Consider the following 24,114-nt stretch of genomic DNA (forward strand, 5'->3'; position numbering starts at 1 on the left):
CAGAACTGGTCCCTGGTGCCCAAAAGGTTGTTGACCTCTGTTCCAGAGTATACTGTGGACAGCCAAGAAAACAAAGCAATGCACCCTTGAACAAATCAACCCAGAGTTCTCATTCAAGGCCTTAATGAGCAGACTCACATTAGCCTACTTAGGACATATTATGTGAAGACTTAGCTCTCTGGAGAAGGCTTTAATGCTGGGAAAGGTAGAACAGAGGATGACCAGCAGCAAGGCAGATGGACTCAATTACAATGACAATGAGTGCACCATTGGGAAACTTGAGGGAACAGGTTAAGTAAAAAGATTATTGGAGAAAATATATCTGGTCTCTAAGAGTCAAACATGACTTGATGGCACATATAGTGGCAAATATCTGTAGCTCAGGTATAGGATGAGGGTGAAGGTTCATTCTCGGAGCTTGAAGGTTGGTTTCCAAACGTTTTGTTACCAGGCTAGGTAACATCTTCAGAGGTGTTTAGTGGATGTCTGTGTCAGTGTTTTACTTATAGAAGGGTTTCAGGTGTGGGAGTGTCCAGTGAGGGTCCTCATCACAAGCCTCTCTCATGACTCACAACTGGTCCATCACAAGACCCTCACTGGACACTCCCACACCTGAAACCCTTCTATAAGTAAACAGTGCTGAAGATGTTACCTAGCCTGGTAACAAAACCTTCGGAAACCAATCCTCAAGTTCCGAGAACGAACCTTCACCCTCACCACCGTAAGATTTTGATAAAATCCAGCAAAGATCTTATAAATTGGCTTCATGCCCTAAGGTGGTTTGTTAGTACAAACCCAACTAAAGGTATTTAATTCTGCAAACCGGGATTAAGCAAATCATTGATCATGGCGCAATGTTACCAATAACACATCCCAAAGTAAACCTGTTCTACAGCCTAAAACAGGTTGAATTTCAATTCTACGTCAAATGACATTGCCACCAGACTTGGCACCTGATTTATCTGCACCAAGGCTGAACCGGCGCCCCAACCGAGCGCAGCAGGCGGAACGGAGGGGCGCCGCAGCCGAAACGGCCGTGGAGAGCAAGGGGAGGTAAGACGGGCGGAGGGATAGCAGCGGAATGAGGACGTTTCCAATAGAGTTGCAATACAAGCCGGTCATTCCGGGTTTTTCATACCTTCGCGGGCACGTTTGAATTCAAGAGTTGGCACAAAACACAGTTGCAAGAAACAAGGTAGGGGAACAACGACAGAGGGCGGGCAAGCCCCGCGCGAGCGAGCGAGCGCTGCAGCCACGAGCAAGGAATCGCAAACTCAATCCGGCGTTGATTTGGAAACAGGTCCCGATGCCTTACTCAAAAGTTCTGGCCCCGAGTAAGGATTACTACACAATTGCAAACAGGACAAACACTCGCAAGGTCGTCTTCCTCGTCTACGTGCAGAGGGTCAGGACGAGTACCCCCAACTAAGCACAACAACATCGAAGAAAGGCGCCGCGGAACGCGCGACGGAATCCCTTCCCCGGATAAACTTGCAACCAGGGAAAAGAGGGAGCCGCCGACGGACTCCGCGACCCACCGAGCAAGTTTTTATTAATTCTCCTCCGCAGCCCCGCGGCGCCGCCCCTCCCGAGCGGACCACGTGTCACAGGGGCTGCCGCGCAGGCTCCGTGATTGCTCCTCCTCTCCGCCCGCCCCCCCCCCGCCCTCCCGAGAAGTCTGGCCGGAGCGGTGGATGAAAATGGCGGCCGCGAAGGCGGCTGGGGCAGACGGCGGAGGAGGCGGTGGTGGTGGGAGCCGCTGAGTCGGGGCCGGGGTCGAGAGCCCAGTCGGGAGTGGCGGAGGCTCCGGGCGGCCGCGAGAGACTCGCGCGGTGAGTGGGAGGGTCGAAAGCACAAGAAGGGCTGGATGGGGAGGGGAGGCATCTGCGGGCTATGGCATTTTTCCCCCCCCTCCTTTGCACCCCACACCGTCCCCGGCCCTTTGGAGTCGCGCGATTGAACTCTTGTTTACCCGCTACCCTCGCCTCCCATCTGTAGTGGTGGCTTCTTGGCCGAGCGCTCTCGTCGCTTGTCGCGTTCGGTTTGCTCGGAGTTGTTCCTTTTCTTCTCCTTCCCGGCTGAAAACCCAAACAAAGCTCTGGGGCCACAGGCGGAGGGGACCCCGCTCTGCGGCTCCGCTGAGCCCCGGGCTGTCTTCTTCGGATGACTTCTCTACTTTAGCCCTTCTTTCACACCCCGATGGTTCACTTTGGGCAGCCTCTTGCATATGCACTTGTAAGAAACGTCCAGCCTTTTATCTCCTTCTTCTTGGTGGGTGACATACACGCGTGTGTCCCAAAGCTCGTCCTTCTCCTTCCTTCTCTCTCTCTCTCTCTCTCTCTCTCTCTCTCTCTCTCTCTCTCTCTCTCTCTCTCTCTCTCTCTCTCTCTCTCTCTCTCTCTCTCTCTCTCTCTCTCTCTCTCTCTCTCTCTCTCTCTCTCTCTCTCTCTCTCTCTCTCTCTCTCTCTCTCTCTCTCTCTCTCTCTCTCTCTCTCTCTCTCTCTCTCTCTCTCTCTCTCTCTCTCTCTCTCTCTCTCTCTCTCTCTCTCTCTCTCTCTCTCTCTCTCTCTCTCTCTCCCCCTTTTTTTTTAGCATTCTTCAGTTTGGCTCCCCTGCCTGGTTCCCATTCTCTACTTTGCAGCAAAAGATACTCCACACTTTGCTACTGTAAGCTGAATTGCTGTGTGCACCGTCTTTCTCTTTTTCTGCTCCTCTTTCTCCCCCCCTCCCCACCCCCCGCTACCTTTTAGGGTACCTTGCTATTTAGAATGTCTGAATGTGAGTCTTGGGGTTTCAGGGCTTTGAAATTTGTGCTTGTGCAAGAACTTTACACATCCTTCGAATTCATACTGAAGTGCTGAACAGAAGCAGAAGAAATCCTCTCGGATAGGTATGATTTATAAAGAGTCTTGAAAAACTGACCCAGCAGTGAGGATCCAGTGATCAGCATTCCTTGGCTTGTTTGACCAGAACCTATCCTGTGAACACTTCTGTGGGACTTGCTTCCAAGTAATTGTCCGGAAAATTGTGTTTTAAATCTGTCTATGCTGCCCCTGCTGGCTAAATAAGCAAAGAGTAACCTCAAGTCCCACAAAGGGTGTATGATTTGTGTATTGAGCAAGTGCATCCATGCTCACTCCAACCCCTATGTAATTTTTTGCATTCTAGTGGACTTGACTCAGATGCCCAGTTTTCTATTTGTAAATTATAGTTTCTGCTGATCTTTGCAGAGATATAAGAATGAAATTGCACACTGTATTTTTCACCTTGGGATGAATCTTGCAAAATTAAGTGTGGTTTTCCTGGTGAATCTGTATATTTTTTTTCTGCCTGTAGTACAATAAAAGCTTTTCTAACCAATCTTTGATATGGCCTGATTATTCTTTTCCTTTGGAGGCCCATTGCTTCTTTGGGGGTTTTGTGTGTGGTGGTTGGGGGGTCCCCCCCTTCAAATCAGTGTTAACTCTTAGTGACTGCCTGAAATAGTCCTGAAGTTTTCCTGGCAAGATTTGTAGATGTATTAGGAAAATGTAAATAATAGAACAGAATGGGTAAAGTAGCTTCAGCATCATTGAAAACTGCTGAAGAATGGGTGTACTGTACTGTCTTTAATATATAAATTGTCAGGCTTAGAATTATTAGCAGTTGTTAGCATCACTGATTAAAAGTTAAGACAGAGGCTGAATCAATAAACTTACTCATTTGAAAGGAACCACTAAACTCCATATCTGGAAATTTATGCCTAGCCACTTACAGTATTGTTTGCAAAGGGAGATTGTTTCTTGCTTTTGTCACATATTGGTTTTCTGAAGTCCCCAACTGAAGATTCTTGCATTTCTGGTTTTGGCCTCAACAGTTCCAGTTTCTTGCCATGGATCAACTAACTTTGTGTAGAAGATGCAATTAAATCTGTCTCCAGTATTCTGCAGGTACTTTCCCATTGACAAATATAGATATCTGTGAACTAGTTCCATATTTGTTTTAAGGATAGCTTTTTCTTTTGCTATTTTTGCACAAACTGTCAGATTCTCCTTGAAAAATAATATAGATAAGTGGACTATTATTCTCTTAGTTTCCAGAGGAGTTGCACACATGCGTGCTGGAGATGATAGATATTTGGAATATAATAGTGATGAGAGAGCTCATTTCTTGAACTAGATTTTTGTTGCAACCTATTTTTTCTGTAATTTGTCCAGTAATGGACACCATAATAAGTAGAATTTTTCATGTACTGTAACCAATTAATAGATTTGTCCTGTATCAAAAACTATTGCATGTGAGTAATTTGTACCAATTTCAAAGCATTTGTTTACTGATAGCAATTTCTTCTGTATTACAAATGTACTTTAAGAGATTTTTATATTAAAACTTGAAATAAAGTTATTATCTGAAGATATTTTTGCAAATATTAATCCTATTGCTTACATGTAAATAGTAATGATCCATTCAAAACAGGGAAGTTTTTATATATCTAGTATTTTTTTCACATTCTAGTTCTTGTTTATTAAAGTATAGTTAATATTTCCTAGAGTAGAATTTGGTGTCATGAAGTTTATAATAGTGGACTTCATATTGAAGAGAAACACTCAGTGCATCTTAAAAGCATTTAAAACCTTCGCTCAGTTCAGAAATGATACCAAACAGCTTCTTCTTAATTCTGCTGTGGTTTTTGGTCTGGGTTTTTTCCCCCCTATATGTTACAATTAGAATTCTTTAGGCTACACTAATAATTTAGTCAATTCAGTTTATGTGGCAACCCATCTCACCATTGTGACCCTGGATGGCTAACAGCAGTTAAAAAGACACAACCAAGAGTAAAAATAATTAAGAGGCATTCCCTTAAAACCCATGATTTTAAAAGAGACAAAACCGTTGATGCAAAACTTGTACTTTTGTACTTGTATCCTGATATCAGGGTTAGGGTTAGGGTATAGTATATGTCATGTTTTTGTGTTGTGATGTTACAATATATTTCATAACTTAACTTAACATTTGGGTGCCAATGGTTGTAACCATGGCTCAGAGTAAAGTAACATATTAATATTTAGAGGTCATAAAAAATCCTAACTGGCAAACTCTAGACTGTGTTTCCACTTATAATAAACTATGCACTAGGAAAGGTAGGAAACTAGAAAAGGAAAGAAGGAAAGGAGAGTAAGAAATTATAACAATTTTGGGAATTGATACATGTCAATTGGCATTCTTACTTCAAAAGTCTTCTGGATTTTCTGAAGCTTAAAATATGAAACTAGTTGTGATAGAATGGGATTGTCAACAGTTCATACTGTTGAAAAATGATGCCATATAATATGTTACTCCATTGCAATATTACATAATGCACCCTGCAATAAGGATAAGCAACTTGTTCAGTTAGTAGATTGCATTAGAAGATTTTGCATGAATAATATATGCCATTCTATATGTAGATTTTGTTTGCAATTCTGTAGATTAGAAATTTATTTTAAATACTTGTTTCCTTTTAGGATTTTAATCTCAGAGTAGGTAAGGCTACAAGTTATCTGTTGTTGGCCCAGCAAGCTCAAGGAATAATAATAAAGCTACACACTTGCCTTGAATAGCAGTTCTGATATCTGAATGAAATGCTGATGTCACTGAGCTGAGTGCAGAGGTGGGGTTCTTCATTTGTCTATATCAGGGGTGTCAAACTGCTGGCCCGCAGGCTGGATGCATCATGCCGAAGCCGCGCCCACCCCATTACCAGCAATGGGGAAAAAGTTGTGATACGTCGCGACATGTCACGTGATATTGTGGGTTTAACACCCCTGATCTTTTTTTTTTTATTGAAAAGTTTTAAAATACAGTTTTCCTTTAAGAATCTTAAACACCCCTGATCTATATAGAGTGCTGTTCCTAACAGTACAACTAATAGGTGATACTTTTCACATCTATAGCTTTCTGTCGTGGAGTAAAGTTCAGTAACAAGCAAGTGTGACAGTGAAAGGTACTTTTTAGTGATTCAAACTTCCTTCTGTAATAACTTTGCAACCTGCCAGAACTGTTCAAGGGAATTTTCATAATGTGACATTTTGAAGAAAGCATGCCTCATGATGTGACAATTTGCAATAGACATGTTGAAGCATAAGTGTGCAGTAAGTGAAAGCCAGGATGGTGAGCTTAGGCCAGTTACTCTCCATGGTTGTTGTGGGGAAAATAGGAGGAAGGTGGATAGGTTTGCTGCTTTGAGTTATTTGTTTTTAAAAAAAGGCAGGATACAAATAATTAAATAGATAAATATCCAGAATGATTCAAAATTATAATATGAGAAGAATTGAACCTGAAGTTTCATTGTTGATGAGAAAATGTGAACAGAACTGTCCCTTATATAAGTTATTACATTGGTTTAAATTATGCTTTAGGTCAATATCTTTTTTAAAAAATATTTTGTTTTTTCTACCATTCTGTTTTAATTGGAACAATCTGGACTTTGATGGGGAATTAATTTTAATTAATTACCTTATATATACATATACCATTGCAGTGTTGCAATTAGGCATGCCATTTGTTGCTAGTTGATTTTAAAGTTGATAGTGACACATGGAATATAAGACTTGTTTTCACAAGTGATCTCAGAATACATGTACCAACATGCTGCATTATTGTGTTGTCAGATCTGGAGCCTGTCTAGTTTTCTTGAAAATCAGTGTGTAGAAGTGAATAAAGTGTTTAGTCAGACAGCAGTTAATAGCCCAAGTTAACTTTATTTATGATTATGCTGCTCAGTAGAATGGTTAAATGCTGTTTGAAGTTACGACAGCCATGACCTGGATGACCGAGAATCTCCATGGACAGGAACTTACTTCTTCAGAAATGGTGATTATGGCCCATAAAATGTCATGCATTCCCCCTTCCTGCAATCAGATGACCACATTTCAGGTGCTTGGCAACTGACTCACACATTAATGACCACTTGCAGCATCCAACAGTCACATGATCAAAATTTGCAGCTTTTTTTTTTTTTTGCTATTTTGGGTCCCCCCCCCCCCGGTTTTCTGGCAAAATTCACCCATTTGGGAGAATGGATTCACTTAACAATCATGTGATTCAGACTTAATGGCCGCAGTAAAAATGGCTGAAAAATCTGGTTCTGTCAGGTGGGCACCTCGACTTGCAACCAGAATGACTTATAATAAAAATTGGGGTCCTAATTGTGGTTGTAAGTTGAGGTTAACTGTAGTGTGCTTTTAATGTATAACCTCTTCTGTAGTGATTATGTCAAATAAACCCCTTCTGCTGAATGTTTGCTGCCAACAGAATAGTAAAGTCGATTCCTCCAGCAATCTTGAGCATCTCAAAATCTTTGCTGTTGGCATGGGTAACATAGGCTTGAAAAAGCAAGGGAGATCCTTTTCCAGTATTCTGTTTTAAAAGAAAAGACAGTCTGATGGAGCATTATGTGATCAAGGAAACCCTTAGTAACCTTGAGTTAGTGAGAAGTTCTGGATTGTTAAAAATCTGCAGGATGATCTCTGATCTTTGTTTTTTTGTCCAGAATTGGAAAGTGGTTGAAAATTGCTATGCTTTTTATGGCAAATGAAAATCTCAGTGCCAATTTTTAAAGTACTTTTGTAAGACAGAGTTTTATAATTATTTTTGTTGCCTTCTGCTTCATTATCAATTTGTTTTCTTTCGGTTAATTGGAATCCCCAAGGTGATTTTTTTTCCTGCCTAAAAATCTGAAACACAAGAACTAATTAAAAAGGATTAAGGCCCTAAGTTCACATCACTTTTCCTGCTTTTCTAGCCGTTTTGTTTGATACCAATTGCCTGCAGCATAAGCTAAAACCCAATACCAATATAATTTAAAAACATTTGAGTTAAAATTTTGCAAATTTATCTGTAGCACATGTAGTATTTGACTTACTACCATTTGTTTAGCAATCATTTAAAGTTACAACAGCACTGAAAAAAGTGACTTACAACTGGTGCTCACACTTGCAACCATTGTGTGATCAAAATTTGGATGCTTGGCAACCAGCAAGTATTTATGACAGTTGCAGTGTCCTGGGGACTGTGAATACCATTTGCAACTAACTTCCCAGTAGGCTTCTGACAAGTAAAGCCAGTGGGGGAAGCTAGATTTTTTTTAACCACCATGTGATTCACTTAACCACCATGGCAAAAAAGGTCATAAAATTGGGCACAACTCATTTAACATCTGCCTTAATAGTGGAAATTCTGGTCAGATTTTGAGGACTACCTGTAAAATATTTAAGTTTAGTTGTATACTTGACATTAACAGTTGCAACTATTGTAAAGCTTTCTACCAAGAATGATCTGGTGTACCTTTACTTTCTCTTAGCTTCCTGGAAATAAACCAACTGTTCAAAAGTCGTCATTAAATTTAATAAAAATGTTCACTTAAGAAGTTGCAATTGCATTGGGTCTTCATTCTTCATATGTCTGTTCTTTCTTAATCACAGAAAATTTAATGCAGATAGTGAATTCTGAACTCCAGTGTTCCAAGTCAGAAGTTAGTTTTGCTGTCATATGGTATGCCACAAATAGTATGTTTAGGTGCAACTTGTACATTGTTTTCTTCTTTCAAATATATTACAGCAACCTGCTTCTCTGTTTCTGATAATAAATTACACTACTCATTTTTAATTATTTACAGTGAATGTGACCTGTAGGCAGCCATCTTGGGCATACCGGTTTTTTAGTTCCTACTCCTTGCTTGTGACAAGTGTTCTGGAGAGTTCTTTGGATCATATTTCTGTTCTTTCTAGTTCTGTGGATTACTGTAAGCCATGCTACCTACTATAGCAAACTTTTCATTAATCCAACCATTATTTATGTTCTGTTTTTAAAAGAGAAAGAATGGGGAGAGGGATAGGAAGGCAGTTGGTATCAATGATTTGATTGCTTCATTTATCAAGATTTCATTTTAAAGCAGCTGGAAACTCTGTCTATTGTAAGCATGAAATCTTATGTCTACTTTGTGTTGGAATGTAAAATGTAAGAAGAGCCCTATTAGATGAGGCCAAAGCCGAATTCTAGCCTGGTATTTTGTGTCACATAGTAGCCAATCTGATGTGTTCAGAACAAGAAGGCAATAGCTTTCTTCCACTTCTGGACCCTAGCAACTGATCTTTAAAACAGTGTTTTTCAACCTTGGCAGCTGTAAGATGTGTGGACTTCAACTCCAATAATTTCCCAGCCAATATGCTGGGGAAAATTGCCAAGATTGAAAAGCATCGTTTTAGAGTGTATTACTCATGATTTAGGAAGTACAATAGAACCGTGAAAATTAGTATCCAATTAAAGGCTAAATTGCCAACAATTTTTGTCATATTGCACTTTGATGTCAAATGGCATACGATTGTTTCGTAACAAACAAGCAAAGTTATCCATGTGTTAGGAAATTATTATCTTTAGAAAAATCCCTGTCCACATTATGGCTGCAAGTATGCTGAACGGATTCTGGTGTCTTTGCTGATTTTTTTTTAATGAATGCTCTCCCTCCAAGCATGTTCTGTTTTTCTTCTGTCAATAGTAATTGGTGCTGGCTGCAGCCCAAAGGACCTTTGCTCTGTAAGAATATTTTAATATATTTTTCCGACCTCCATCTTTAAAATATCTGAGGGCATTTCATCTGAAGCCTGAATAAGCCAAGGGCAATGCACAATTATGGCCGCAGCAGTCAGCACCAAAGCTGCAGGAAGTAGAGGCAAATAAATGCATTGGAGTTTTTCTGCTGTAGCACCTAAGCTTGCTGGGGAAATTTTTGCTGCATGTTGACAGAATGTGAACTGCCATGCCAGTTGCATGAGCTCTGGGATGTCATAGCTGGCAAGAAGCATTTGTAGTTGAGCACGAGTTTCCGAAATATTGAAGCAGAAGTGGTACTTCTACCCAATACTAAAAATCCACACTAGCTATTTTGCAAGATCACTTTCTACCTTTAGAACAGATATCAGAATATATTCTTCATGTCCAAGGGAATTGATGATAATAATAATGATGATGATATTGGAAGGGACCTTGGAGGTCATCTAGTCCAACCCCCTGCTCTGGCAGGAAACCCTATACCATTTCAGACAAATAGCTGTCTAGTCTCTTCTTAACAACTTCCAGGTTTGTGGCATTCACAACTTCTGGAGGCAGGTTGTTCCACTGATTAATTGTTCTAACTGTCAGGAAATTTCTGCTTAGTTCTAGGTTGTTTCTCCCTTTGATTAGTTTCCATCCGTTGCTTCTTGTCCTGCCTTCAGGTGCTTTGGAGAGATATTGGATGGCTCTTTGGTGTTAGGAGAGGAAAAAATATATCTCAAGAGGAAAATATGAAATATGTTTATGTTTTCCTTTCTAAAAGTGCCAGTGACAGCAGCTACAGCAATGTCTGGGATAACAACAGGCAGTCTTAGCAGAAAGAGTGATTCTGGTAATCTCTATCCAGGGTATACATGAAACATGCTGGTATAAGCGATGTGTGCATGTGTCGGGGACCAGTATAATATAAAATAAGGTAATGTCGGCTTTGATAAGTTTGCTGTTTTCCTCTTGCCTCATCATTCTATTCCCATGTATGTTATGTCTGTTAAATTTAATGTGTGAAAGAAGGTAATCTCTTGCCACAGTTTTTTGTAAGCCATTTTTGAGGATGTTCTAATTTAATTTAATTTATTGGATTTGAGTGCTGCCTGACTCCAAATGACTCCGGGTGGTTCACAATATAAGACAAATAAAATGCAACACAACTACAGGTAGTCATTGAATTACAACCATTCATTTAGTGACCATTTGAAGCTACAAGAGCCCTGAAAAAAGTTACTTATGGATGGTTTTCACACTTCCGACCGTTGCAGCATACCCTTGGTCACATAGTCAAAATTCAGGCACTTGGCAACTGTGTTTTTAACAGCTGCACTGTCCCAGGGTCATTTGTAACTTTCCCAGATGGCATCCGGCAAGCAGAGTCAACGGGGGATGCCAAATTTGCTTAACATGTGGATGAATCTCTTAACAACTGCAGTATTCACTTAACAATGTGGCAAAAAGGTCGTCAAATGGGGCGCAACTCACTGAACAACTGTCTTGCTTAGCCACAGAAATTTGGGACTCAGTTGTGGTTGTAAGTTGAAGACTAGATGTAATCCAGAAAAGGATGTCCCAGATAAAGTTGTACAAAGGCCTTCTGGCCGTGCCTGTCACCTGCGCATCAAGCAAGAGGTCTGAGTCTTAAGAAGATTCTCCCCCAGATTGCACCTCACCCTTGAGTGAGAAGTGCAGTCCAATATTAGAATATCCCCAGATCTAGGGGGCCCTAACAGTCGCAGCCTCTCAGTCTTGATAGGATGAGATTTAGTTACAGTAGTTGATTTTGTTATGTTGTTTTTATTCTGTTTTAACGATTACTTAAAATGGGCAGTCGTATAACTTCAGTATGAATAAATAGTGCACAGAACATATATAAGTACTCATCTTTTCTGACTGAATTAGTGTCTTCATCTGTTTCTAGTCTTTAAGAATGGACTCTGGTAAGAAGGAAACAGTTGGTTTTCTTTCTTTAAAATCCTGAAAGAAAATACAGACAGAATGAGACGTGTTTGTCAAAACAATCTAGTCTTGGCTGTGTGCTTTTAAAGCAGTTCTGTCAGATCTTTGCAGAACTGTATGTAGCTTGATCATAATTTGCCAAGCTTAGTTAATAAACTGGAAGTCCTTGATGTCTCTGGAGATCTCATCTGTTAGGTTTCTTCCTTTGTCTGCCCTTTATTTGTCTACAAAGTTGTTAATTTGTACTTAGAACTATTTCTCAAAATGACAGATCTGAATTAATAAACTGCACTCATATTGAGAGAAGTGAGGCAGTACATTAGGCAAAAGCACCATATTTATTCGGTTTTTCTCATCATAACTTTGAATAAATAAATTGCTGTCTGAACTTCAATAAGTTGCCATATTAAGGTGAGAATAGCCTGTCCCTTCTTATTTTCTTGTTGTAGTTGTATGATACAATTTAAAATAAAGAAACAAAAGCAATTTCACTAAGTAAGATATGAACCGGATTGTCTTTTTTTGTATGGAGAAAGGAATAAAACAAGACAATTATGAGCTTTTGGCAGATACATCACTCACTGCCCTAGTTAGAAGCTAACATTTTCCATTTTAATGGGAAGAGCAATAAGAAAAATAATGTTTTTAATCTCTTTCCTCCTTCAGCAGTGTATGTACATCAAGATAATCCATGAGAAATTCCTTTAAAGGAACGTAAGTAACTGTAATCCCAGGGCAACATGTGGCCATTGACAACTCTTGGAGCACCCTTTGGCCATGGCAGTTTCTTTCATTTTAAACTAGGAAACAGAAAAAAACGAAAAAGAAAACAAAATTGGCCGATTCACTGCTTCTGAAGGTCTACAGCAGACATTTCAGACTCGCGACGTCACGTGACGTTGCACAACATATCAGGAGAGTTTTGCCATTGCCGGCAATGGGGTGGGTGCGGCTTCCGGATGACGCGTGCGGCCTGCAGGCCGGCAGTTTGACATCCCTGGTCTACAGTGATTAGAGCCTTGGGTAGAATTAACTATACCACATAAGTCAGTAACCTTTTTTTAAAAAAAACATAGTTAAAGGAAATTGATGAAATTGATGTTAATCATTCAAGCTTTCTGTGGAAAAAATTAACTTGAATATTTTGACAAGGCAAACCAATGCAGGGTCACAAAGATTTTTTCTTTTGTTTGTAAACAAGTGTCATGTAACAACAAAAAAGCTTAATGTATATTGGACATCTCATGGAATGTTTTATAAAAGCTTAATGTATATTGGACATTGCATGGAATGTTTTATAAGGATTGATTGTCTTGTTAATGAAATGTAATTCATTAGACCATTTGGTTGGGGCTTGTCCTCTTGCTGCATGTGAGACTGAAGTAAGTAGGAATTGTAAAGACGGGTAGTGCTCGGTTAACAATCATATTCAGCATCTGTCTGAAGTTGCAACTCTGCTGAACAAGTGTTATTTATGACCAGTCCTTGAAGCTCTGGCCATCTCAGCACCCTTGATCACAATTTGGGTACTTGGCAATCAGCTTGCATTTACAACAGTTACAGTGTTACATGATCACTATTTGAGACCTTCCCTGCCAGCTTCCCACAAGCAAAATCGATGGGGAAGCTCACAGGGAAGGTTGCAAATTACTCCTACCACTTTTTCTCCTAAGGCAGGGGTAGGGAACCTTGGCTCTTTTATGACTCGTGGACTTCAACTTCCTGGCTCAGGAATTCTGGGAGTTGAAGTCCACGAGTCATAAAAGAGCCAAGGTTCCCTACCCCTGTCCTAAGGAGTCCCACTATGGAGTCTGAGATCCCAGCGATGCTTGGGCCACAGCACCCTTTCCCTGACCACCAACAATCCCCTTTCCAGCTTGCAAACACTTGCCATAGCATCCACGCCCACTTCACTCCGTAATACTCACCTGCACATCAATCTCTTTGTGAGCCACCCAGGACTTGTGATTTCCTACCAGCTTCCCTATTGACTTTGGCTGTGGAAGCCAGCGGGAAAATTGCAAGTTGTGATAATCTGAGATCCTTACTTAATGACCTGTGCTCCATACTTAATGATGGCAGTGGGGGCTGCTGGGATAGCTGTCATTCAGTAATGCGATATATATGACATTGCATTTAACGGCCCACTAATTCCAATTACTGTCATTAAGTGAGGACTACCTGTGAGACTCTTTGATATTATGGGATTTTTAGATAATGTGACTTGATGAAATATTCAACACTGAAAAGAAAAATACACATTTGATTTGCAGTAGATTTTCTAGAATAGTTGTATTTATAACCAAAGTCTTTATTTTCCTACCTTTCTACTTTTTTCCCTTTTTCTTTTGATTAGTATCATTACAGGTAGTCCTCAACGTATGACCACAATTGAGCCCAAACTTTATGTTGTTAAATGAGAAATTTGTTAAATGAGTTTTGCCCCATTTTACGACTTTTCTCGCCACATTTGTTAAGTGAATGACAGCAGTTTTTAAATTAGTAACACTGTTGTTAATCTGGTTTCTCCATTGACTTTGCTCATCAGAAGGTCACAAAAGGAGATCATGTGAGTCCAGGTCACTGCATCCGTCATAAATGTGAGTCAGTTATCAAGCATCCGAATGTAAATCTTGTGGCCATGGGGATGCTGCGACGGTCATAAGTGTGAAAAATGGTCATAAGTCATTTTTTTCAGTGTCGTAACTTTGGTCACTAAATGAACTGTTGTAAATCAAGGACTACCTATATTATTAATTTTAAGATGATGTTATGCTATTAATACTGCTAGTGTATAGTTTTCTTTTATTAAATGATTTAATGTATTAAAATGAAGACTAAAGCAGAAACGTGTTTTTGTTGAAATATAACTTTTTCATTCCCTCACATCCACTCTTTTCCCTACGCTGTAGTTTTTCTTATCCATCCCCCAAAAATGTTAAGCATAGCCTCTGGCAATTAAAAAGTTGCTCAGTTCTGTTTTCATGACACAAAGTATGATTGAGAGCAACAACAAACATTTTTGAAGAATGAATTTTGGGTGATCTAGGCTTGATGTTACTGTTATAGTTATGTGTTCTGCTGTACAAAATGTGTTTTGTACACAAAATACATTAGTAATGGTTTGAGAGTTTAAAGGAAATATTCATTCTTTTTGAAAATGACATTTAACTGGCCTTTTGCAGTCCCTTTTGCTGTGAAGGAGAGAGATATGGCATTGGGAAAATGAACTGAATTGAATAAATTGTCCCTGGGTATTTATATTGGGACCTATAGTTTTTAACATCTAAAAATGATTTAGAATTTGGGTGAGCCATTATTTAGGTAAGTTTGCAAATGACATCAAATTATGATGAAACCCCAGGTAGCTGGTAAAATGTTCTTTTCCATGGATTAAGTGTCCTATACCACACACTTAATGATATTTCATACTTGAGGCAGATAATGTTATTAGACATGGAAACTTGATAAAATAAAGCAGTCATGCATGTAATTAGAACAAAGTTATAAAAACAAATTATTTAGCTGGTCTTGCTAACAAGTTGCAACAATATTGGTTGTGTTAACATGAATTTGTAGCACAAGTTTTCAGAATACAATAATAAATATATTTTACCTTTCTCTCCACATCACTCTTAAAAGTAATTTGCATACTACTTTTAACCTTATTGTTCAGAATTAAAAAGTGGATACCAGAACACAATAATATTCCAACTATAGGTGAATAGATGCAGGCAGATTTATTTTGGGGTTTATTGTTTAATCTGTGCAAATGTTATACAGACTGAGATGAGGGAAGGATGAATGCTCTTTAAGATTCAAGAAAGGAACTGGTTATTGAGAAATTATCTAGCTTCCAGAGGAATATCTATGTACCTGATTTATTCTTGAGAGTTCCCCTTCCGTTTTCCCCAAAAGTTAGACTAATGTTTTTTTAAAATCTAGTTTTCATCTGTGGAGTCCTTGATATTCTCTGAGCTCAGTTGTTTGCTTGCAGACATTTCATTAACCATCTGGATAACATTAATGCTGGTGAGTGTGGGATTTGCAGTCTATTTATGTACAGTAGCTTACCCTTCCCGTGTTAGCAGGACTGTGGTTTTCTCCTTGATAGCTCTTTTTTGGTACTATCAATCTTTTTTGGCACTATCAATATTAACTTTTCACTGTTTCTTAAAACCAACCATGTCTTCATTCCTTATCTTCACCCCATTCTCTATAAACCAGTCTTTAAAATCTAATTTGTCCATTTTAATTAACAAAATTTTATTAAAGATTGCCAGTAATAATTATTTGTAAATTATATTTACTAAATCCAATTTGAACCCTTCCCTTTATAGTTATATCTCCCTTTCTATTTAAACGTACCCCCATTTTCTCTCTTCAGATAAGCAAAATCCTTGAATCATCATACAGTTCTAATCAGCAAAAATCCATTAAACATTCCCAAAAATAGCAACCCGTTTGTGTTAATCTTGATCAAACAAACCAATTTTGTATTAATTCTTCTTTCTCCCAACAATCTTTAGTTCTCTCAAACAAACTCCTAACCTCTGCTTTCTCATGGTCTCCCTGTTTCTTTTTTCAGAACCATTGGCATCTTTGTGAAGTCCCCTTTGTAATTCCAGTAGAAGAAAATTATCCACATCACTGTTCATATTCTGAGTCTCTCTTCTCACAAAGCTTCAACAAATTCTTTTTATAAATCCAACATAGAGAAGTTATTCACATCACTCTTGGTTTAATGTTGTATGTAGTTTGTATTAAATCATTGTCCAGTTTCATTTCTAAATCTGCTATTTCTATCTTTCTTATAGGCTATCATTTTAAATTCCACATTAAAATCAATTTCAGTTCGATTTGATAGAACTTGTTCCTCTTCAATAATACCTTTTAATTCTTTAATAGCATATAACTTTATGATTGCATTTTTGGCCCATTCATCATAGAACTCCCATAAAGTAGCCATTGATACATTAATTTCCTTTTGGTGCCCTCTAGTGTTCAACTTTCAAAGTTGTTTTGTCAGTTGTTTCCAGATACAAACATGAGACTTCCCATGGGAAAGATTCTTTTAATTAACTTCAAAGGCCTTTTTTAACTGAAGTCCAAGTCTGGAACTCTTAATCCGTTTAACATTATCTGAAATCAACACTGTAATCACCCTTTTTGTCATTTATTCCCTTCCATTTTGTTTCTTGCAAAATTTTAAACTCACAATTTCCTTATTCACATGATTAAAGCAGGACTCACCTAATGAATATGAGCAACTTGGGGTTCTGAAAATTTTCAATATTTAACAAAAAGTTTTAAACAAAGTAAACTCCAAAGTGATTTAAGAGTGAAGTTTGGTTAAACCTTAAGTCCGTAAAAGACTAGATTAACATCTCTGAGCTCAGTAAAAATCTCATGATTCCTATCTGTTTGCAAGAGACTGCAAAAACATCTGTATCTGCCTTCTATTCACAGTAAAAACAGCTGTCCAGAGTATGTATGGGCAATCTCAAGATCTCTCCTTTCTCCAGAGAGATTTTTGGTGGTCCACATCCAGCATCCAGCTGCCTTTTGGGCTGTAATCTCTCCCACTAACCAGGGAATATCAGTTTACCACTCCTCACTAGAAGCTTCTCTGCTGTGCTCTTAATTTATAGCGTAGGATTTTTTTCCCTTTTGACTCATATTACTAGAGCACATATTAACAATTCCTCTGTAGTTTAGGTTACTTTAGTACTTTGAGAGAATGTGTATGGTTGTAAAAAGAAAGTATAAAATACTTGGCTGTATAATAGGCATTTCTGCACTGTACCTTATCATTTAATCTCTTTGAAATACCATTGGAAAATTATATGAAAATGTTGGTGTTGAGAGAAAACTTGTTTTCAAAGGTGGCTGTTACCCAAGGCCCAGTTTGCACACATAGCTTTTGTTGAATTAAAGAGTTTGCTGTAAGCCTAAATGCCTCATGTTATTGTCAGTTTTTTGGAACTTTCTAAAATTGTCAGAAGTGGTAGGAACTCTCAAATTGAGATACTTGTATTAGGGACACATGTAGGAACTGACCTTACATCATGTTTCAGTTTTGATTTTAATTTGGGAAAAGCCTTTCATGCATTGTATAGTGCAATTATGTGCATTTATCCTGAAGGTGGCATTTATTTAAGAAGAGTTACCATTTCTCAATTCCTTAACTAATAGTATATAATGATGAATGGAAAACCGTAATCTTAAAAAACAGTGGAAAAATATTAGTGATTGGTTTATAGTCCTCTTCCAGAAATCAGAGATTATAAATTTTGAACGTGAACATCAGGACTAGAGAAATATTTTAGATTTTTAGGCTTTGGTTTTATATTTTAAAAAAAACTCATGAAGGTTTTCTGTTGAATTTTATAATGGCTATATATAAAAGGTTCAGAATCTGGATCTTACGTCTGGATAAGTATGCATAGAATTGAAACCTAAGGTCTTTTAAAAGTTGGGCTAGCCCCACCCAGTTTTTAATCAAACTTGGCTCTTGGAAATTTCATGTAGCAATCTCTGCAGTTTTTAAAAGCATTTTCAGTTGCTTTCTTCCAAAGACTGAGACAGAGTGATTGGCCCAAAATTGCCCAACTGGTTTCACGTTTAAGGTAAGACTAGAACTCGTATCTCTTGGTCTCTGGCTCATTGACTTTAACACTACACTATACTGGAAAAATAATTGCTAGAAAGGAAAATAATAAATAAATAATAAAATCTAAACTTTAGTCAGTATGCCTAGTTTCTAAAACAGCCCACCCAACCTCCTTTGTAAGTTGAATTAGGAGGACAGGAGGAGATTTGTTGCTTTCCAGATGTTTGATTTTAATTTCTATAATCTACAGCCAGTACAACCAAATCTGGGGCCCATAAGACAATTTAAAATGATTTCATTGCATCTTCCAAACTGAGCATAACTACAGGTAATCCTCATTTAATGACTGCCCATTTAGCAACCATTCACAGTTAGGACAGTGATTAAAAAGTTTATAACCAACCTTCGCAGGTCTATAAATGAAAGGAAAACTAAAGTAAGATCATAAGCCGTTTATGATCTTATGCCGTTTATGATCTTATGCCGTTTCATATAACAAATGTTTCACTTATCGACTAAATTGCCAGTTCTAATTGTGATTGCTAAATGAGGACTACCTATATGTGAGCAATCCTAAACTAGGTAGGATTGCTCACAACAAGGTTGCAGCAGTTGTTCTATTCATTCTTCATTGTTACATGGTTGACAGTGCTGGTGTGGGGGACACAATCCGCTGATCTAAATATTTTGCATTGTTTACCTTAATTGATGAATAATGTTTGACGTTACCTGAATACTTTTTGTTGTTTTCCTGTTTGACACAAACTACCTATTGAATGTATATTCTTTTCTACCCAGAATGAAAAAAACAACTAATAAGAAGGAAAAAATCCTGCTTGCATATTGTTGGATTTTGATCTTATCCAGCTAGGTCAGGGGTCCTCAAACTATGGCCTGTGGGTCAGATGTGGCCCGCCTTGCCTTTTTATCCAGCCCGCCATGTGAATGTTGGTAGTACAGTGCAGCGCAGGACTTGTGGGAGGAGGGAATGAGCCAAAGCGGCGTGGCGCAGGTCTTGCCTCGAGGGCTGCTGGGGCCAGACAAAGGCCCCAAGATCGGCACTTACGGCACACCCAGAAGAGAAAGGAGGAGGAGGGCGGAAATGGGAGGCTATAAAAGCAGGTGGTTTTGGCGGGAGAGGGAAAGAGAAAAAAGATGCAGCCTTGGGAAGAGTAGTCAGCTGGAGTTGCACCAAAGAGAAAAGAGGAGGGGAAGAGAGCAGAGGAGATTAAACAGGTCAGTGGGTAGCCGATCCATAACTTCATGGCAGCCATGCCCTTGCCCCCTTCTCCTGGCCTATCCTGGTGATCTCCATCCTATCGCTAAGGATGCTTTGGTTATAATCATTTTTTTTTCAAGCTGTGGTCCAGCCCCCCAACAATCTGAGGGACAATGAACTGGCCCCCTGTTTACAAAGTTTGAGGACCCCTGAGCTAGGTGATTATCTGAATCCTGGTGAAGGTCTTATAACAATGGAGATATAACAGTGTAATTATCATCATCTATCACAGAGCTCCCCAACCTTTCCAGCTTGGCAGTCTGGAAGGAAAGGGAGCAGCAGGGAAATGAGCACGTGCGCAGCCACACGCACACATACGTAAAAGGGTGTGCGCACGGTGGCAGTGCTAGCGTGTGCATGCATGCACAAGGAGGCCACGTGCACCCATGGCGCTTGCGCTGGCACCTGCATGCATGCGCAAATGGGCCATGCGCACCCATGATACACATGCTGGCGCACGCGCACAAGTGCATGATGCTGGCAGCAGTGCTAGCCTCATGATGCTGGCAGCAGTGCTAGCCTCCCTACACATGTGCAAATGGAGTCGCTAGTACCCATGTGGTGGTGCTACTGCGAGTGTGTGGGGGGCTGTACCAGACTGCGGACCATAGGTTGGGGACCCCTGATCTGTCAGGTTCTTTCAAAGAATGGCTAAGTGGATTTTATTTTTAAATTTTGGAGTATTTGGGCAATAGCTTTTTGATGAAATTGGCCTTTGCATTATGAGCTACCTCACTTCCAAATTCTCATATAAACGCACACATGTTGAACAAGCTATGACAATCTATCAAATAAATTAGAATCTATGTTGCACTTAATATTAATGTAAAAACACAGACAAAATAGAGATTTTATCCCCTCTTATAAAATGTCTTCTAATTGGTTTCTTAGGGGTTTGTTGTTTCCGGGTTTCTGCTGTTCCCATCCATTATCTAATTTTCCTTTAATTTTTTCCAGTGACTAAACCTCTTGCAATGGAATTTTCCCATATTCACTGGAGAAACTCATTGTGACTTAACTACACAAATGCATGGTATCTCCCTTGATTTTAGGACTTTTAGATAAAAAAATAAAAAGGAAAAAAAAACTTAGTATATTGTCACCTCTATGCTTGAGAACTTACAGCTAAACATGAGGAGAGAGAGAAAAATAGATTATTAACTTGTGTTTTCAGGAATGTGTGTACTCTCAGCCAAGTATAATAGATATAGAAGATTTCTTGATTGTGGAGGGATACTGGAGAACAATACAGTAGAACAAATAAGTAACCTCCAGATTGAGCAATTGTAAAGTCATGATTTGTACAAGAATAAAACATGATTTGGCGATGTATCTGACAGTTTTGTTTGTGAAATTGTATTCCAGCCCATTTGCTAATTTGAAACAATCTTTTATTTTGAAGTATGTTAAAGTGTTTGGATTTGTATAACATTTTTAATTCCTAGAAAGATCATTCGGTTTGTTGCATGCATAAATATAGCAATAGCACTTAAAGACTTCTATACTGCTTCATAGTGCTTTACAGCCATCTCTAAGTAGAGTCAGTATATTGCCCCCAACAATCTGGGTTCTCATTTTATCGGCCTCGGAAGGATGGAAGGCTGAGACAAACTTGAGCTATTCAGAATCGAACTCCTGGCAGTGAGCAGTGAGTTAGCCTGCAATACTACATGGCTTAGGCCCGGGATACTTGCAGGACCATCTGCTACCGGGAACAAATTCCCATCGTCCAGTACGCTCACACAGAGAAGGCCTCCTCAGGGTACCGTCAGCTAGGCAATGTCGGCTGGCGACCCCCAGGGGGAGGGCCTTCTCTGTGGGAGCGCCAGCCCTATGGAATCAGCTCCCCCCTGAGCTTCGGATGGCCCAAAACCTCCAATCCTTTCGCCGTGGCCTCAAAACACTCCTGTTCCACCAGGCTGACCTGGACTGACAGGCATTTTGATTAATTATATTTAGAATTTTAATTTATTTTTTAATCTTTAATTTTAATTTATTGCACAGATGATTTCAATTTTATTTTTATCTTGATTTCTGTACTTATTATATGTTTTGTTGTTAGCCGCCCTGAGTCCTTCGGGAGATAGGGCAGGATATAAATCCCATCAATAAATAAATAAATAAATAAATAAATAAATAAATACTGCATTCTAACAACTGCACCACCATGGTTCATATACATACTTGATAGCGACTAGAACAGGGGTGTCAAACTCGCAACATCATGTGATGTGTCACAATGTATCGCAACTTTTTTTTCCCATTGCCAGCAATGGACTGGGTGCGGTTTTGGCATGACGCATCCGGCCCACGGGCTGGCAGTTTGACACCCCTGGACTAGAATTCACAATTTCTCAGTTTCTGGGGCTGGTGCCTTAACCACTAGACCAAAGTGTCTCTCTTTAAACTTATAATAGCTATTATCCAGCTACTTTGTAGAACTGAACAATAAAACCCTGTCCCCTTTTTCTTTTAATTCTGAGAAATATCAAATCTTCCTCAATTCAAAAAGAAGCTTAACACAAAATTTAATTAGAATTTCTTGTAATAATAGCCAATTAACTATGGCCGTGTAACAGTATCAGCACTAAAAAAAATTGTTTTAATAGTATCTCCAACTTAATGACTGTAAATTAAGTTTTTCTATAGTCAGTAAACATTTGGTACCTCGCACAAATCCATGTTTCATTGCTGGTAAGAGAATGTTAGCTTGCCCATACATAATGTAAATTATATTTAAGTGCACCATACTAAAATCTGCACGTTATATAACTATCTTTTAGCTGTATTACCCATTCAGTCTTTGCTGTAAGCTTTTTGTTTTGGATCTTAATTTTTTGTGTTTTGTTCCTGCCTGCCTTCATAATCTGTTCATACATTTTGAAGGTTACATAATCTAGCTACTATATATTATATTGCAGTCAATGGCTTCTATGTATACTGTTTGTAGAGTATGTGTTTCTAAACCAACCTCTTTTATGTACTCATAAATTCTAGATATTAGGATTTCATATCTCACAAACCTTTATAGGTGAACGTTTAGTTCATTTGACAAAATAGGTGGATGCAAAATTAATTTTCAAAAATGATTAGATTATGCATGTTTACTTTTAGCTGCATTAATAAGAAAACTCACTACAAATAGTATATGGTCACTTAAATCATTACAGTGTTCATGTAACTACTTGGAAAGGTAGTAATATTATGTTTGCAATTTTTCAGAAATGGGGAAAAAGCTCCTACTTGAACTGTGTCTTAAGTTCTATCATGGGTTATGGAATTGTGCGCTGATGAGCCAGGAAGTGGAGTGCTCAAGTGACTAAAGAAGATGGGTGCTAATGCTTCAAACTATCCTCATTCGTGTTCCCCAAGGGTAGGGGGAATTTCTCAGGCGCAACAGACATTCATAGGTAAGTATTTCCGTTTCTCCATTTAAAATGTTTACATTGCTTATCCAGGCCGTATGTTGTCTGTAATCATGGCTAACTCGAAGGCACTTTTGATATAATTTATATTAAGCAGCAGTTCATTTGATAAATCTATCATACTATTACAAATTCTGTTCACTTGCAAAGGATACTTATGAACAGATGAGAGGAAATGGATAATTCTGTCTCATTTGTTAAACCTGAAAGTACCCAAATGCACGCTGGGAAAACCAACTTTTTTATATCAAGAGACAAAGTGAGAAAGGATGCATATTTTAGAAATAGCTAAGTCTTGAAGTTATCTAATGGGCAGCTTTTAAAATATAATTGGCTCAGAATAACGTAACATTAAAGGTGTTCAGAATTTCAGAGCTAATTCTTGCAAGGATCTTTTAAATTTCTGTCTGTTGCCACAAAAAGACAAACCAGAACAGATGGGGTGATATTTAACCACTGGAATTTTTCTTCTGTGGGTTCTAATTTTGATTTCAAATTTAGAATGATAGAATTCTATTTTCTTAGGATATGCTAGCAGTAAAAACTTGATATAAGTACATTTTTAACATAATGAAGTTAGCAGACCTAATGGTAGGTTTGCTAGAGATAAATCTTAAGCATTAATTAACTCTAAGCCCTGTCAGGGGTTCAACTGAAACCTCAATGACTTCAATATTTGCATCTTGTAATAAGTTATGTTCTGTGGTCCTTTTGTTCACTTTTTTTGGAATATTTTAAAATCTTCTGTCTTACTCATGTTAAAAACTGACCACTTGTGGTCAGGGTTTAAAATGTTTAACAAAATGGATCTTTTGGAATGCATAAGTTTATGGGTCTTGCTAAGCTAAACACCAAAAAGGATTTTACCATGTTTTCCCAAAAATAAGACGCGGTCTTATTTTTGGGGTGGGGACCAAAAGACCAAAGATCGGGGGACATCATATATTGTGGCCGCCCACCCACTCTGTCCACCATCTGGATGCTCATGTCCACAATGGGGTAGGAGAACGCACATCACATCAGTGCTGCTGCCACAAGGTGAGGCAAGGCAGGTGTGGGTGGAGCTGCCCCACAAGCCCCGCACCCACTTACCTCATGGCCCCCACAACCAGGCCACTCCCAGGCCATTATAACTTGACTTCACGACTAGATTAGCAAAAAGTTTCAACATTTATGTTGAGAAAGTGTGCCCGAGGTCATATAACACTTAATAGTAGCTTATAGGTTTAGGAGAGAGGAAGTCTTGTGCAACAAATCTTAAAAAAAGTATAGCTATGTCA

At 38.9% G+C, this 24,114-nt stretch overlaps 1 protein-coding gene across 2 annotated transcripts in view; it reads left to right on the forward strand.

Annotated features, from left to right (window-relative positions):
- Positions 1 to 1,697: 1,697 nt before the first annotated feature.
- Positions 1,698 to 24,114, forward strand: part of BTBD7 (BTB domain containing 7) — a 71,135-nt gene continuing 48,718 nt past the window's right edge. Inside the window, exons 1-2 of one of the 2 annotated variants that reach the window (XM_081344683.1) lie at positions 1,698 to 1,832; positions 22,632 to 22,819. In XM_081344683.1, coding sequence (XP_081200809.1) covers positions 22,738 to 22,819 — 82 coding nt within the window. In that variant the 5' untranslated portion in view covers positions 1,698 to 1,832; positions 22,632 to 22,737. Of the gene's footprint in view, positions 1,833 to 22,423; positions 22,820 to 24,114 lie in introns of those variants that run through there. The other variant, XM_081344684.1, reaches the window with a different exon arrangement.

The sequence above is a fragment of the Vipera berus genome (assembly GCF_964194415.1).
Source record: "Vipera berus genome assembly, chromosome: 1".
In the NCBI taxonomy this organism is placed as follows: domain Eukaryota; kingdom Metazoa; phylum Chordata; class Lepidosauria; order Squamata; family Viperidae; genus Vipera; species Vipera berus.